This window comes from Cenococcum geophilum (genome assembly GCF_001692895.1).
Source record: "Cenococcum geophilum 1.58 unplaced genomic scaffold K441scaffold_15, whole genome shotgun sequence".
Lineage (NCBI taxonomy): Eukaryota > Fungi > Ascomycota > Dothideomycetes > Gloniales > Gloniaceae > Cenococcum > Cenococcum geophilum.
This window is the reverse complement of record NW_027137573.1, coordinates 1905419-1918845: the sequence shown is the minus strand read 5'-3', so window position 1 is coordinate 1918845 and position 13427 is coordinate 1905419. Positions and strand designations below refer to the sequence as shown.

The following is a 13427-nucleotide window of genomic DNA, read 5'->3' as shown; positions in this document are numbered from 1 at the left end:
GCCCCGGAGGGTATCTAAGTGGTAGTTAGCACTAATCAAGCCCTCGATGAAAGATATTAAAGTCTGGATGCAGAGGACTTACCTTCGGAGTGGCGTCAACTTGGTCAGCATGTGCTGGTAACGGGACAGCTATTGTCAGCCAGGAATATTCTTGCCCATCCTTCCCATTCTAGAGATCCTAGAATGGCAACCGCCGGGGCGTCGTTATGAAATACTCCTGACCAAAAAGGGACATATGTTCTGGTCATGACTTCGACGGCGTGATGTACATCATCACGCCAAAAATACCTCCCTCACTAGACACTCAGAATTAAAGAAGCCAAACGGGTCTAGATTCGGCCAAAGTGGTTTCGAGGCATCTCCACCATGGGTCGTCCTGATCGTATCCCAATAGAGCCTCAACTCTCTATGGTCTAGCTCAAAGTATCCCACTCTCCGAAACGCAGTCGATGCATCATCCGTCGGTGTAAGGGCTAGACTTCTCACCACCCAAAGGTTCGTCGGATTATCTTTGTCGACCGCGTTCTCCGGCTCCACGGCAACTTTAAGGCAGAAAAGCTTCTGGGGCACCCCTTCGTGCGTGTCGGGCGAGAACCAGCCGATTTTCTCTCGCTTTTGGTTCTGTAAGATGTGTGCGAGTGGTCCGGCATGGCTATCGGAACACACGGGAGAGAAAGAGTGATCGTAGCCGAAGGAGTCAAAGTCGTGGCGGCAGCGGCGGACTGTGCTTCGTGCAATGTAATATCTTTGCTGTGTAGAATCCTTCTCTCGGACCGGAAACCCTCCTGGAGCTGTCCGCGAACTGTGATGGGGCTTCCCTCGGAGACGTCACCGAGTGGGTAGGTATCGGGTCTTGTCGCCATCGTTATTGTGTCGTCTCCGGCCGCTTTTACTGGCGCCTTGATGCTTACGGCAGAGATATTGGCGCCACATGTAGCGTTACTCAAGTCCATAGAGTCATTGGAGACTGCACCGCCAGCGGACGCCCAAGCAGTGTGTCCAATAGCCAGCGACGCTGGCAGCGTAGCTGCCAAGAAGCTGATAATGTAAGCAGTCAGCTAGCAGTCAGTCTGCGTATAGGGTAGTACAGTCAGTCAACAGTCAGTCGGTAATAAAACTACAGCAAGCTAACAGCTCGCTGCCTTGGTGGTAAGAAAAGGAAGATTTAGTGGTATTTTGAAGCTTTTAATAGAATTCGGATCTTCGGCTGAAATCCGGTTGGTTAAGCAATGGGAAACCCTTAGGAAACTCTCGCTTAGCCATAGTAAATAAGCATTTTTCCCCAATATCTCCACTACGCGTATAAACATATTCCCCTATACAAAATGCAAAGTATATTACATTTTACGCCCCAGCAAGGTAGTAGAGCTTCTTCCTCTGCTTCTTCCTCTGCTTCTTCCTCTACCTCTTCCTTATCAACTTCATCTACGCGTCCTCCAGTACCGCGCAGGCTTCGTAGATTAACTACTTCCTCCCCTCTTCCAACTAATAACGATACCGAATCGGGCGATCAAGATAATTCTATATCGCGAGAACCTCCTCCAGCTAATCAGAACTACGGCTGTATCTTTCCTATTAATTGGGATAATCTCTACCTAACATTACACGGCAAGCTTACTGGCAAATATAGATACCAGGTTATGAATAAACGGTTACTATTAAGTAATGCCTCTATATCACCAATATGGAAGCATAGAGCAGATATCTTTTAGGACGGTCCTTTAGGCAAAAAGAGGCTCTGGCTGTGTAAGCTCTGCCATCTGGCTCAAAGACCAGGTACTTTGCTCACAATAAACGGCAACGACTATATTAGCAACCATTTGAAATTAAAGCATAGCTTTATTGTTAACTCAAAAAGCCACAGTAGTAGTATACAACTGCCAGCCGATTAAGCTTCTACTTTAGCTACCAGCTATAAACGCCAGCCGTTTTGGGCAGCTAGCTATGTTTAAGCCTATATTGATTAGACAATTCTACAGGATATTACCTTCCGTTAAGCTACAAGTCCTCATACGCGCGCTCTACTAACATTTGACCGTCCTCAGATTTAGGAGTATCTCTTAAAGGCGCCTATATCCTTAAGCGATTGGATCAAGGCCGCATTTAAACAGCGACGCGTTAGTATTAAAGACATCCTCCTTACCGCACTTAGTAAAATCAACCTTAGCTGCGATATCTGGATATCTACAAACGGAATATTGCTACTTGGTATAGTAGCCCATTTCATTAACAAAGACGGCAAGCTTTAATTAGTGCTTTTAGGCCTTCCACGACTACGAGGATTATATACTGCTGAGAATATAGCAACGGCTTTAGCAACGGTAATTTAAAAGTATCAAATCGATTATAAGCTTGGCTACTTAATGACTAATAACGCTAGTAATAACAACAAGCTCTACAGCCACCTCTTACAAAACCTCTTAGTGCCCAAAAAGGAACGGCTTCGGTGCGTTGGCTATATTATTAACCTTATTATTAAAGCTTTAATATACGGCAAAGGCGTAAGCAAGCTTAAACGCTTACTAATTAATGCAAGCGATTAAGCTAAATTTGACCTTATACGGGAGAAAGGCTTTATGGGCAAGATTCATAATATTATTAAATATATTATGCGATCAACAGGACGCCGGGAGGACTTTGCTAAGAATCAGGCTAAAGCGTGCATTAAGGACGATCTTTTTAATCAAGCAGAGCTTCTGCTCATCAAGGACGGAGGTGTTCGGTGGAATTTAACCTACTTTATGCTCCGCCGTGCATTACTTCTTCGCAAGGCGATTAACAAATATCTACTGACTTAGAGGAAGCCCGCCAACGATACCTACGATCTATCTCAGGACGCGCTTACTGATGAAGATTGGCAGTAGGTAGAGCAGCTCGTCAAGATCCTAAAGCCTTTTATATCAGCCACTAAACGCATAGAAGGCGACGCCAACAGTCCTAGTGTTAAAGGCTCATATGGCGCTCTATAGGAGTTAATTACTAATATAGAGCTCCTCCATTAAATTCTCCAGCAAACTTAGCAGAGCCTTAAGAACGAATGCGACTCCTTCCTTAAATCGGGCATTAATATGGCTATCCAAAAGATTAACAAATATTTTAATAAAATAAAGGCCAAGAGCCCTCACTATTTTGCAGCAGTAATCCTTCATCCGTCTCTTAAACGCGCCTACTTTCGCGATAAGTGGAAACGGTGGCCCCAGTGGTGGAAGCACGCCGAGCGGTGCATGGAGACTCTATTTAATAACTATATCAATAAGGAACCAGCTAAGCCACAACGCAGGAAGGTTCCTTATAAATCTGATAACGATTTAGCTAATAAATATACACAGTCCTTAGTCGTGGATAAGAGCCTTACTTCCTTAAAGCGCAATTAAAAGCGTATTAAGCTCGCCAGTGAGCTTAACCGCTACTATAACGTAGGTCTTGAGTTTATTAAGATTAGTTCCGACAACGGCTATGAGCGGAACGACGTCGTTCCAGATCCTCTTAACTAGTGGCTTAAAACCGGTTGAATCCTTTATCCAATACTTGCTAAGATTACTCTTAATATGTTCTCTATACTGGTGATAAGGTCTATATGCGAACGAGCCTTTAGTTAAGCTAAAAAGATTGTTACTAATAAGCGTAATCGACTATTGGCTGACACGATTGAAGCAGATTAATGTTAGAAGTGGTGGTTAATTAAAGGCCTTTTATTAAGCAGTTTAATCGACTGTATTAACTCTAATAGAGCCTTAACTACACCCTGGTTGACGAGCTTAAATGTTAATCTTACTAGCTATAAGCCAACTATAGAGGCAGAAAGCTAGCTTGGTAAGATATATTTAATAGAGCTTCGTATTTGATCAAATCTAATATAGAAATAGAGCCTCCGGGGCCCTTACCACCCTTACCGCAGATGTTACTACCGACCTTAATATCTACCTTTTTAAGCCTCTGGGGCGCGGAGGATGATTTTGGCTATACTTAAACACTATATTGGGTGAATTAAGGTCAACTTTTGATCGGGCAACGTCAATATTTGTATATACAGAGGTGCTGCCAAAAATCCGCAATGAAACACCATGAATTTTATACAAATTGCCTAATTCGGACAGCGAGCTGATAGCGTGACAGTCAGCGTACCTGATTTTGACGCAGCGGACAGCGAGCGATGCACTTGGCTGCAGTCGTCAGCTATAAGGCCTCAAAGCTCGCTGTCCGCTGGCTATTGGACACACTGCGCCCAAGACTAGGAAGGCGCTCGATTTGGCTTGGGTCTTCGTTCCCGTCGTCCCATATCGACGTACCAGAGTAAACCAGCAGGTAATTCCAGCTCCCAAAGTCCAGCGATATAGTTGTATGTCGATGATCCACTGTGAGACCGAAGCCAACTCTGAAGGTAAGATGCGAGGCTGGCAATGGCAATGAGCTTGTCCTTTCCATGGGTTAGGTCTCTTTGTGAGTACTCGTTTACCCAACTCCACCACACACTGTGTCAGTCACCTCGTGATCTGGCATTGTTTTTCTTAGTCAGATAGTGTGGCGATGAGATATTTAGGAGCAGTTTCCTTTCGTCACATTGAGACTTGATTTTGCTCTTCTTGACGCCATTGCCATTGATGTACTCCTCGCCGAAATGGATCTGTCCTTCGTCAAAGTATATTGTACGTGGTGAGAGGTACCCTGTTACACACCACAAGTGAGCATGGTAGGTATTTGGAGCATTCTGACATGAGGCCTACGTAAGACACCAGCCACGACGATTCCACCTCGACATCTGAACCTCCCTCTCCTAAGCAATGACAGCATCTAGCGACGGTGGAATTGCATACCAAGGTTTCGTAGACTTTCCACCTTTTTGGACCGTCAGAAGACAAGATGTCATTTCAAGGGGCTTCTGCAGTCTCAGGAACCCTTCTGCACCGGACCAAGCATTGGCAGCAGCAATGGTAAACACACAGAACCGATACATGTCGGCCATTGATGCAGCTTCAGTAGCCTAGTCCTCAGCAGAACCTTAGATGGTACACACGCTGTCAATCCAAATGAAGTGATTTCGAACTGAGACGGGTTGTCTCAGTTGCCTGTTACCTGTTCCAGTTGCCTAGTACCTGTTCCTGTTGCCTGCACCTACACCATGTATATATAGTCTCTTTTCTTCATAGATCAACCCACACACGAGTCCTTCTTTTATAACCTCATTGTCCGTTCAACAAGTGAACTCCTAGGCTGCCTCCTGAAAAGTTTTCGTTAAGCCTCCAGCCTCCAGCCCTTGCTGAAAACTCTCAATGTTCAACTTGTTCAGGGTCAGAAATCTATCAGTCCCTAAAAATGACTGAGAGCAAGATAACGATGGTCTGGGTTGCTCTCGGCTTTGATATCTGCGGCTGAGCGAAGTCGGACTACCCCGGTCCGGGGATATGCGGACACATCAAGGAGTCTCGAAGGTATGTACGTTGATGGGGGTACTGATTGTAATTTCTTGTTGAGCCAGCCGGAGATTAGCTTTAGAGAAGCCCGGGATCCGGTACTGAATGAAGCAGGGAGTACTATAGGCCCGGAGCAATCTGCGGCATTGTCATCAGCACAAGAGCTTGACAATCAACCTTCTTAAGCAACTCGCATTTAGGCTCAGCATAGTCTATGCGGATCGGACTCGCGAATTCTCCAGAATCGTTGGGGTTGATCTCTTCAAAACCACGAAAAGGTTTCATCAAGCGCCGAGGTACCTTTGCTGACCCGAAATAAGGTATCAGTTCTATTTCTCGTGATTTTAACATGTAATCTGGACTCCGTAGGATAATTCTTATACACCTGCGTTTCCGACATGCCTTCTGTATTGAGTTCCATTCCTTCTGCTTTTCCTCTCTCCCAAATAATTCGGCCTTAAGCCTCTTTGCCAATCTCTTATCCCAAAGGAGAAGTTCTTGCTGTTGCTCTATGCTAAGGGCTGACCATATGAGAGTGCATAGGTGGCAACCAGATTGCGCAGAGTCGCAGAGCTGTTGAGGGTTATCCCAATGGTCATAGCTATAGTAAATGCGAGGGCGAAGGGTATATATATTCTTCACAGATTGTAGGAAACCGAACTAGAACTCCCACATATCCAAGCGATAACATATTGTCTCGCACATTTTGCACAGCTCATGCGGGGTAAAGTTATCCCCGATTCCGGGGTATAGCCAAGGCCGTTGCTGATACGCGGCCTATTAAGGAATTCCTGCTGATTTTTTTGCCAGCACACGTAGGCCTTAGGTTTCGATCTGCCAGACTCCAAGTCAGACTTAGTTTGTCCATTTGGACTCTCCATCTAGGCATTGACACAGCATGAGCACCTAAGGAAATGTAAGAATTCGTGCCTCTTGCGTTTATCGAAATCTGACGTTGCGATGCTTTTCCCACGCTTGAGGCGTATATAGAACACCCGAGAGATTTCCAGATGTTTAGCCTAAACCTAACTCCATAGAAGCATTCCTCTCATCGTCTGCTTGGAAGTCCGTCTTACTCTTCTTTTCGGCAAAGACAACGGAGCCGTACTGCTGCCGTCGGACGTTGACGAGTGCCCTTACGATGTACAGCAGACCGCCTTCTTCGTCATACTTCCTCCCGAATCTGAAAAGGTCATATAATACCCTAGCCCCATAGAAGCGGACCAAGAAGCGAATAGCTCGAACGAAGCAAGCCGCTACCAACGATATGGAGACAGCCAGATCCTTCTTAAAAAAATGCTGGACGATAACCCACGTCACCGTGATAATTAACCTCAAAGGAACAAAGTAAACATCGTAGGCTTGAAAGAACCATGTCCGCCAAAAATCGAGCGCGTATTGTTAAGGACTACGAGAAGTAGTATCAGAACTCCATTGCCAATGATGTCGACAAGAGAATATCGAACAGGCTCCCGCTCTTTTTCGAACCAAAAGGAGAAGTAGAGAGGTATTGCAAAAGCTGATAGTAATGCTTCGGCCAAGAGTAATATCCGGTGGATAAGTAACACGCTTGATCTCGTGTCGAGGGCCATCTTGATTGCTATCCTCAGTATTCGCTTGTCTTTCAAGTTCCAGTCCCTCCCTTATTAGAAGGCGTGCGACTTAAGTTTGACCGACTAATAGCCCGAAATTCTTCGTAGCCCAATCATACAAGCTCCATTGTGTGGAGACCGCTCGGATATAAAATTGAACAAAATGGAAATATAAAGAAATGTAACAGTTTTTTTGTAGAAGCAATGAGCCACAACGCAAGGACGAATTGAATCCGAGATGTCACCGACGCTAGGCATGTTAGTCAAACAGGAGGGCGTATCCAATTAGATAGGGGCCGAAGCCTCGTAATTCTGCCGAGGGACTAGCCTAGCAAGGCCCATAGAAATTGTCAGGGCAGTGACTAGGCTGGCATGGAATATATGATGCTCCATGGCCGGAGAAGATATTTACAATGTGGCCCGCGCACTGTCACGTGACTTATCACGTACACGTCGCCGAAATCAACCCTCTAACATCACTATACTCAGAAACTAACCTTAACTCCACTGGATTTTATTTCCGTTTCTAGAACGTTGTACCAGCCAGAGCTAGAGCTAGAGTTGACATGCAATCGCAAGCGCGATCGCAAGCTCCAACCCAATTATTTGGTTCAAATGAAGTAAAGCCCTACGGAAGAGGACACATCTAGATCCTCTAGAGCTACGTATCGTGCAGTACCGCCGACAATGAGGACTGTTGGTTGGGGGGGGTACTTGGGCAGTCTCTTTGAGCTCAGCGACGTGTCACGTGACAGCGCGCGGGCCATCGTGTAGATATCTTCTCGGGGCCTTCGAGCCCCTGAGATTCTTCCTCATAGAGTATCATATGTATCATTCCATCAGCCTGCTCAGTGCCCTGACAAGGACTGGCGAAAAGAGAGCATATGGGGAATTCTAAGGAATAGGGCGTAGCACATTGTTTTGGGGTGGACGATATTGAGGAATTGGTTGCGAGTTTGGGGACTAGCTGTAGTCTTCGGTTGAGAGGAGAGGCGAAGCGAAAAAAGACGCTAGTATGGCAAGAAGCAGATTTTCGCAAATAGTGGGACCGCATTATATACAGGCTTTTTAAGGCCTCCAGAACAGGACCTCGTAATGAATTCTGTTGTCTTCAGACTTCTTCAAGAATTACTAGACTGCAGCAGAGCATTTGAAAGTGCCACTAGCCCCCTGACGAAAAGAGCCCGCAAGCAATAACTTAGCCCTCCCAGCCAATAACCCCAAGCAAAAAGAGGTGTGTACTTCGACATCACCTTCCATGCTTACTGTTTCTCTAGTCGCAACCCGCATACGAGAGGTAAGCCATCAGAGCACTCCGTAACGCACTTGCCACAAGCTAGATGTGGATGCCAGATGTTCGAGAAAGAAGACAGAATCAACCGTAGTCAATGTCGGTGAAGATGTGGCGCAAGGCAGAATCGATAGGTCTTGACACGTGAATTGAGGCTGAGCGTGAGGCGAAGCGCAGGTTGCCAGCCATGTTGTCACTGCAAGGCTGAAACGCCTTTTTTTCTTACCCGCCAGAAGCCCCGTAGACTTATACTTTCTACCTACAATGCAGTTACCACTCGAATCTTTATGCTGTTTCTATCTGGAGCCCCGGTAATAGTCTACATAATCACGGCCAATCATGAACCAGGCATATTCAGACGGTACTACGAATAAAAACTGGCAATTGAATGGTATCAAACGGTTATGGGATGGAGAACAAGATGAGAAAAGTTTCAGCAATCAGCAGCTTGAGACTTTCCCTCAGGCTAAGAGGCTCTGTGTCGGCGGAGGAGCCTCATTTACGCCAGATATGTCGATTACAATCCCTAACTCGGAGCAGACAAAGCAGACAAATTTCATGGTTTACTCACCGCTGGCTCTATATCCCACTCATTCTATCCAAGCATATCAGTTGGCATCTGTTAATTCTACTGGGACATATCAAGAAACCCAAGGCCATTTATTCGCTCAGGACCAAGCATTCAACCATTTTCCTCAAGACGGAACTGCAAATCACTCGCTTCCCGGCATTCAATCGCTCCCTTGGTTTCCGCCTCCCACTTCGCGTCCAGAATGCCGGGAAACCCTCGCTCCTCTATCAACGAGTTATGGAAATTTCATGTCCGAACTTTCCGATGATGTACCCACTTGCAACAGAACGATGACGTACTTCCCACACGAGGTGAATACCGGGAAAGAGAGCTATTACTTTCAGCAGACGGAATTCGGAAATTCATCAACTGATTTAATGCAAACAGTGGCACATGGTAATAGATACGCTTGGCTCTCAAATTGCCTTGCTGGAACAAGTCAGGATCCAAACAACATTTCGCAGCTATCTTCTGCGTGCTCAGAGACGAACCAACCTGTTCCGGCCACTTCTACTTTCGAGACTAGAATGGCCCAGGAACCCATGGATCAATCATATTCGCCAGGAAACACTCCAATTCAGCCTGGAATGTGTATTGATTCACACGAAGGCAGTCACGACGCCACCCCCCCTGCTTTAACCATCTCATCAACCTGTCAAACAGATACTTCAGCTAATACCCCACTTGGAAATAGCGAGGGACTTCGTAAGTACGCAAGAACCTAATTTGTGACGCTGTGATTAATAAATCGATTTTGATCTTCAGGGGAAATCCATGGATCTGTTGAGTGTGACCCCGACGATACTTCCCCAGAAGAGCCCCTCTCTATCAATTACGACACTTGCTTTGGGATGGTGAGTTAAATTATTGATATGCTGAATGCATATTAATCGCTTCAATAGATCTGTTCAAGCACCGTCAAACTATCAAAGGAAATACCTTATAATTCAGAAGATGAAATTATTGATGTTGAGTTGAAGATATGCGGCAACTGGGCAACAGTGCACTACCAGGGCTCTATGGAGTATGCAGGCCTCCTTGACCACGACACGGCACTTGCTCTGGCGAGGCTTACTCAGACACAATCAGTAACACTTATTGCTACTATACCTATACAGAAGATGAATCGATATACCAAGTCCAAGTCTGAGTCAACCACCAAGCGCAGATTACAAATTGTTGTATACGGATTTAGCCAAGATGGTCGGTCTGTTGGGACTCTGCTCTCAGATGCTGGCATCTATCTTCAGCGTCCACAATTCTATGATACTTGTGTTGTTTACAAAAATCCGCACTATCTCGCTAGGCCAGGATGTGAAATCCAAGTATCCGACTCGAAGGAGCCGGTGCAACCCACCACAATACTCAAGAAGGATCAGTGGCGGGATGGCGCTACCAAAAATCAGGTGCTCGAGGTATTCGATGCTGCCCAGGGTCCGCTGCATTTCTCCGAGATTGAAGCAAGTAAGAGGTTATGCACTCCTTTAAAGAGGTATGTAATATATTCCCACCATGTTTATTTGTGGACGACTAGTTGATTCACTGCTATATTTGAACCTCGTATACCCTTAGTGAAGCGTTCAAGTACCCATATTAATCTCTAATACCACATATATAGCCACCAGAGAAAAGCTCTAGCCATGATGGTAGAGAAAGAATCCGGGAAAGTTGAGGGTAATGAGTTCGGATCGGTATGGGAACTTCGGAAGATGAAAAATGGGCAGAAAAGGTTGGGTCATGTTTTCGCGGTCCTTTCTTCCTTACGTTATATTATACTGATGTTTTCATGTTGCATCAATAGATACTATAATCTAATCACCGGTTTGAGTGCCATAGAGCGTCCAACAATGAGTCTTGGTGGCTTGCTTGCTGATGTATGGGTCCAATAATTGGCCAATGCTACCTTTCTGGTGACACTGCGGCTAATTGCGTTAGGAAATGGGGCTGGGCAAAACACTAACAGCACTGGCCCTTGTCGCAGGATCTATTGATCAGTCTAGTGACGCTTCAGCTGTTGGCGACACACTAAAGACGAATACCAGCCAACATACTACAATTAGAACTACTCTGATTGTCACCCCGCTCTCAAGTATGTCATAACCTCTTGGGAAACCTTGGTATATTAGCCAAGAGTAAGTTTTATACAAGGGCTAAGTAGTTGCAGCATTATCTACCTGGGATGAGCAGATTAAGAGGTGAAGCCTTCGAGTAGGTGTCCATAGATATGAGTTAGTAAAACTCACTATAGCGTAGACATATCCACCCAGGGAGTATCCGCGTTTGCCTCTACCATGGTCCCAACCGATCAGAAAGACATCCGGACCTACAAAATCATGATATAGTCATCACAACTTATGCCACGCTTGCGACAGAGTGGTCTAGAAATCTGCAAAGTTCCGCCGGGCGATTTGAATCTCTCCACTCGTACCATTGGCGCCGTGTGGTTCTGGACGAAGGCACTAAATTACACCTATCCTAGCTCGCTAAGATTGAACTACATTGGCTAACACTCTTAATACAGCTCACTACATTAGAGATCGATCGTCTTTAAATCACCGTTCCGTGTATGCTCTGCATGCTCGCTTTAGGTGGTGTCTTACGGGAACTCCAATCCAAAATCGCATAGAAGACTTCGGTGCTTTGATCAATTTCCTACGTGTTCAGCCATTCGATTCCCAGCCTATGTTCACTCATCATATCGCCAACCCAGTCAAAAATGGCGATCAATCTGGATTCAAGAAACTTAAAAAGCTGGTACACTCTACCTCATTGCGAAGGACCAAAGCTTCCGTATTTGGTACTCTCGACTTTCCTTCGCGAATCAACCAGGAAATAACCATCGAACTCGACGAAGAGGAAAGGTCAATATACGCCGCCCTGAAGGACAACTGTATCGAGGTGATGGATTTCATGTCATGTTCTGAAGACAAGCAAAAGCCAGTTGGGAATGTGTTCAAACTAATTTTAAGGCTCAGACAAGTTTGCAATCATACGAGCTTACTCCCGGCTAATGTTTTGAATCAGGTCTATAACAAAGACTTTGTCGACGCTGTGTCAAATGGACAGGAAATCTGCAATAGCTGTGGGTCTAGGGTCGTAATTACCGAGTCCAAGAATACTTATGAAGATTTTCTTGCGGGCGCAGGTGCCCTTTGTGCAGACTGTAAGTCCCAGGGCAAGGACGACAGCGCTACGAATGCATCTCCCAGCACGGCTTTCTCAAACGAACTCGGCGAGGACGACATCATGGATGTTGGTATGAATCATGGCTCATCTTCGAAAATTGAAGCTCTGTTACAAATTTTGCATGCGTATCGCACTCAGTCCACAGCATATCCAATTAAAAGGTAATTTATGTCAGAGTTTGAAGTAGTCTATCAGTTCAAATTTCTAAACTCGCGGTAGTGTTGTTTTTACTTGCTGGACCAAGATGCTAGATTTGATAGGCACATCCCTTGCATCGAACGGCTTTGTTTTCCAAAGGATCGACGGAGCAAAGTCAGACAGACAACGGCGAGCGGCTCTCGAAGCTTTCCGTACAAACCCAGATTGTACGATTCTACTTGCTTCCATCGGAAGCGCTGGCGTAGGGTAAGCCCCAGCTTTACATTACCTGACCAGCTAGCCAACGGGAGGTAGCTTAGCTGACTATTTATCAATGACAGCTTGGACCTCACTGCAGCATGCCGCGTTCATCTCATGGAACCGCAATGGAACCCCATGGCCGAAGAGCAAGCGCTGGATAGGGTACATAGGATGGGTCAGACTCGTGAAGTTATTGCAACTCGTTACATTGTTAGAGATTCTATTGAGGAAGTGTGTAGAAGAGCCCAAGAGTCCTAGATATTTAGGGCTAGTTAGTTGCTAATGTGACGACATAGTATGTGACTTCAATTCAGAAGAAGAAATTGGAATTGATCCAGAACTCTCTCCATGGCGAGTCAACAAAGGGGCATAACGTTGTTGGGCAATACTTAAAGGTAAATTGTGCTCTTATCGAATTCCAAATGTTTTGGGCTAATACGCTAGGCCAGAATTGGAAGGCTGCCCTAAAAAAATAGGATGGCCAGTATCAAATTTTCCGATGCTTTCGGTACACTCACAAGTGAGCAGTGTGTCCAATAGTCAGCTAGCTGCGAGCTTCAGCCTTTATAGCTGACTGACTGCATCAATTGGACCGCTCGCTGTCCGCTGACTGCAAGGTAACGTAGGCTGACTGTCACGCCGTCAGCTAGCTGTCCCAATTAGGAAAGTGATATAGACTTTATGGTGTTCTATTGCGGATTTTGGCAGCACCTCTCTATATATAAATATTAACGTTGCCTAATTAAATTTAACCCCAATTCACCTAATATAGTATTTAAATATAGCTAAATTCGTCCTGCGCACCTACAGGGTTTTAAAAAAGTAGAACGTTTAGTAGTAACGTTAGTGGCAAGGTCAGAAAGAAGGCATTAGTAAGGACTTAGGAGGCTCTATTTCTACGTCAGATTTAATTAAATACGAAGCTTTATTAAATATATCTTACCAAGCTAGCTTTTCTGCCCCTGTAGTTAGCCAGT

General features: G+C 45.4%; 3 protein-coding genes across 3 annotated transcripts; 2 read left to right on the top strand and 1 right to left on the bottom strand.

Annotated features, from left to right (window-relative positions):
- Window positions 1–6314: 6314 nt before the first annotated feature.
- On the bottom strand, window positions 6315–7244 carry K441DRAFT_658059 (uncharacterized protein). The gene has a single exon (XM_067648277.1). The coding sequence runs from the start codon at window positions 7001–7003 to the stop codon at window positions 6746–6748; it is 258 nt and encodes an 85-aa protein (XP_067505502.1). The 5' UTR covers window positions 7004–7244; the 3' UTR covers window positions 6315–6745.
- A 1101-nt stretch (window positions 7245–8345) lies between these two features.
- K441DRAFT_64547 (uncharacterized protein) lies at window positions 8346–9865 on the top strand. The gene is made up of 2 exons (XM_067646798.1): window positions 8346–9719; window positions 9768–9865. Exon 1 carries the CDS (start codon window positions 8634–8636, stop codon window positions 9588–9590), a length of 957 nt encoding a protein of 318 aa, XP_067505501.1. The 5' UTR covers window positions 8346–8633; the 3' UTR covers window positions 9591–9719; window positions 9768–9865.
- Window positions 9866–9884: 19 nt separating this feature from the next.
- On the top strand, window positions 9885–12926 carry K441DRAFT_554249 (uncharacterized protein; the record flags this gene model as incomplete). The annotated part of the gene is made up of 10 exons (XM_067643219.1): window positions 9885–10357; window positions 10484–10594; window positions 10667–10739; window positions 10801–10954; window positions 11030–11060; window positions 11119–11303; window positions 11387–12212; window positions 12271–12456; window positions 12531–12681; window positions 12747–12926. 10 exons carry the CDS (start codon window positions 9885–9887, stop codon window positions 12924–12926), a joined length of 2370 nt encoding a protein of 789 aa, XP_067505500.1.
- Window positions 12927–13427: the final 501 nt, after the last annotated feature.

Bases quoted from the DNA above. Each gene is read 5' to 3' on its own strand.
- K441DRAFT_658059 (XM_067648277.1), bottom strand. From the start codon at position 7,003: ATGGCCCTCGACACGAGATCAAGCGTGTTACTTATCCACCGGATATTA.
- K441DRAFT_64547 (XM_067646798.1), top strand. From the start codon at position 8,634: ATGAACCAGGCATATTCAGACGGTACTACGAATAAAAACTGGCAATTG.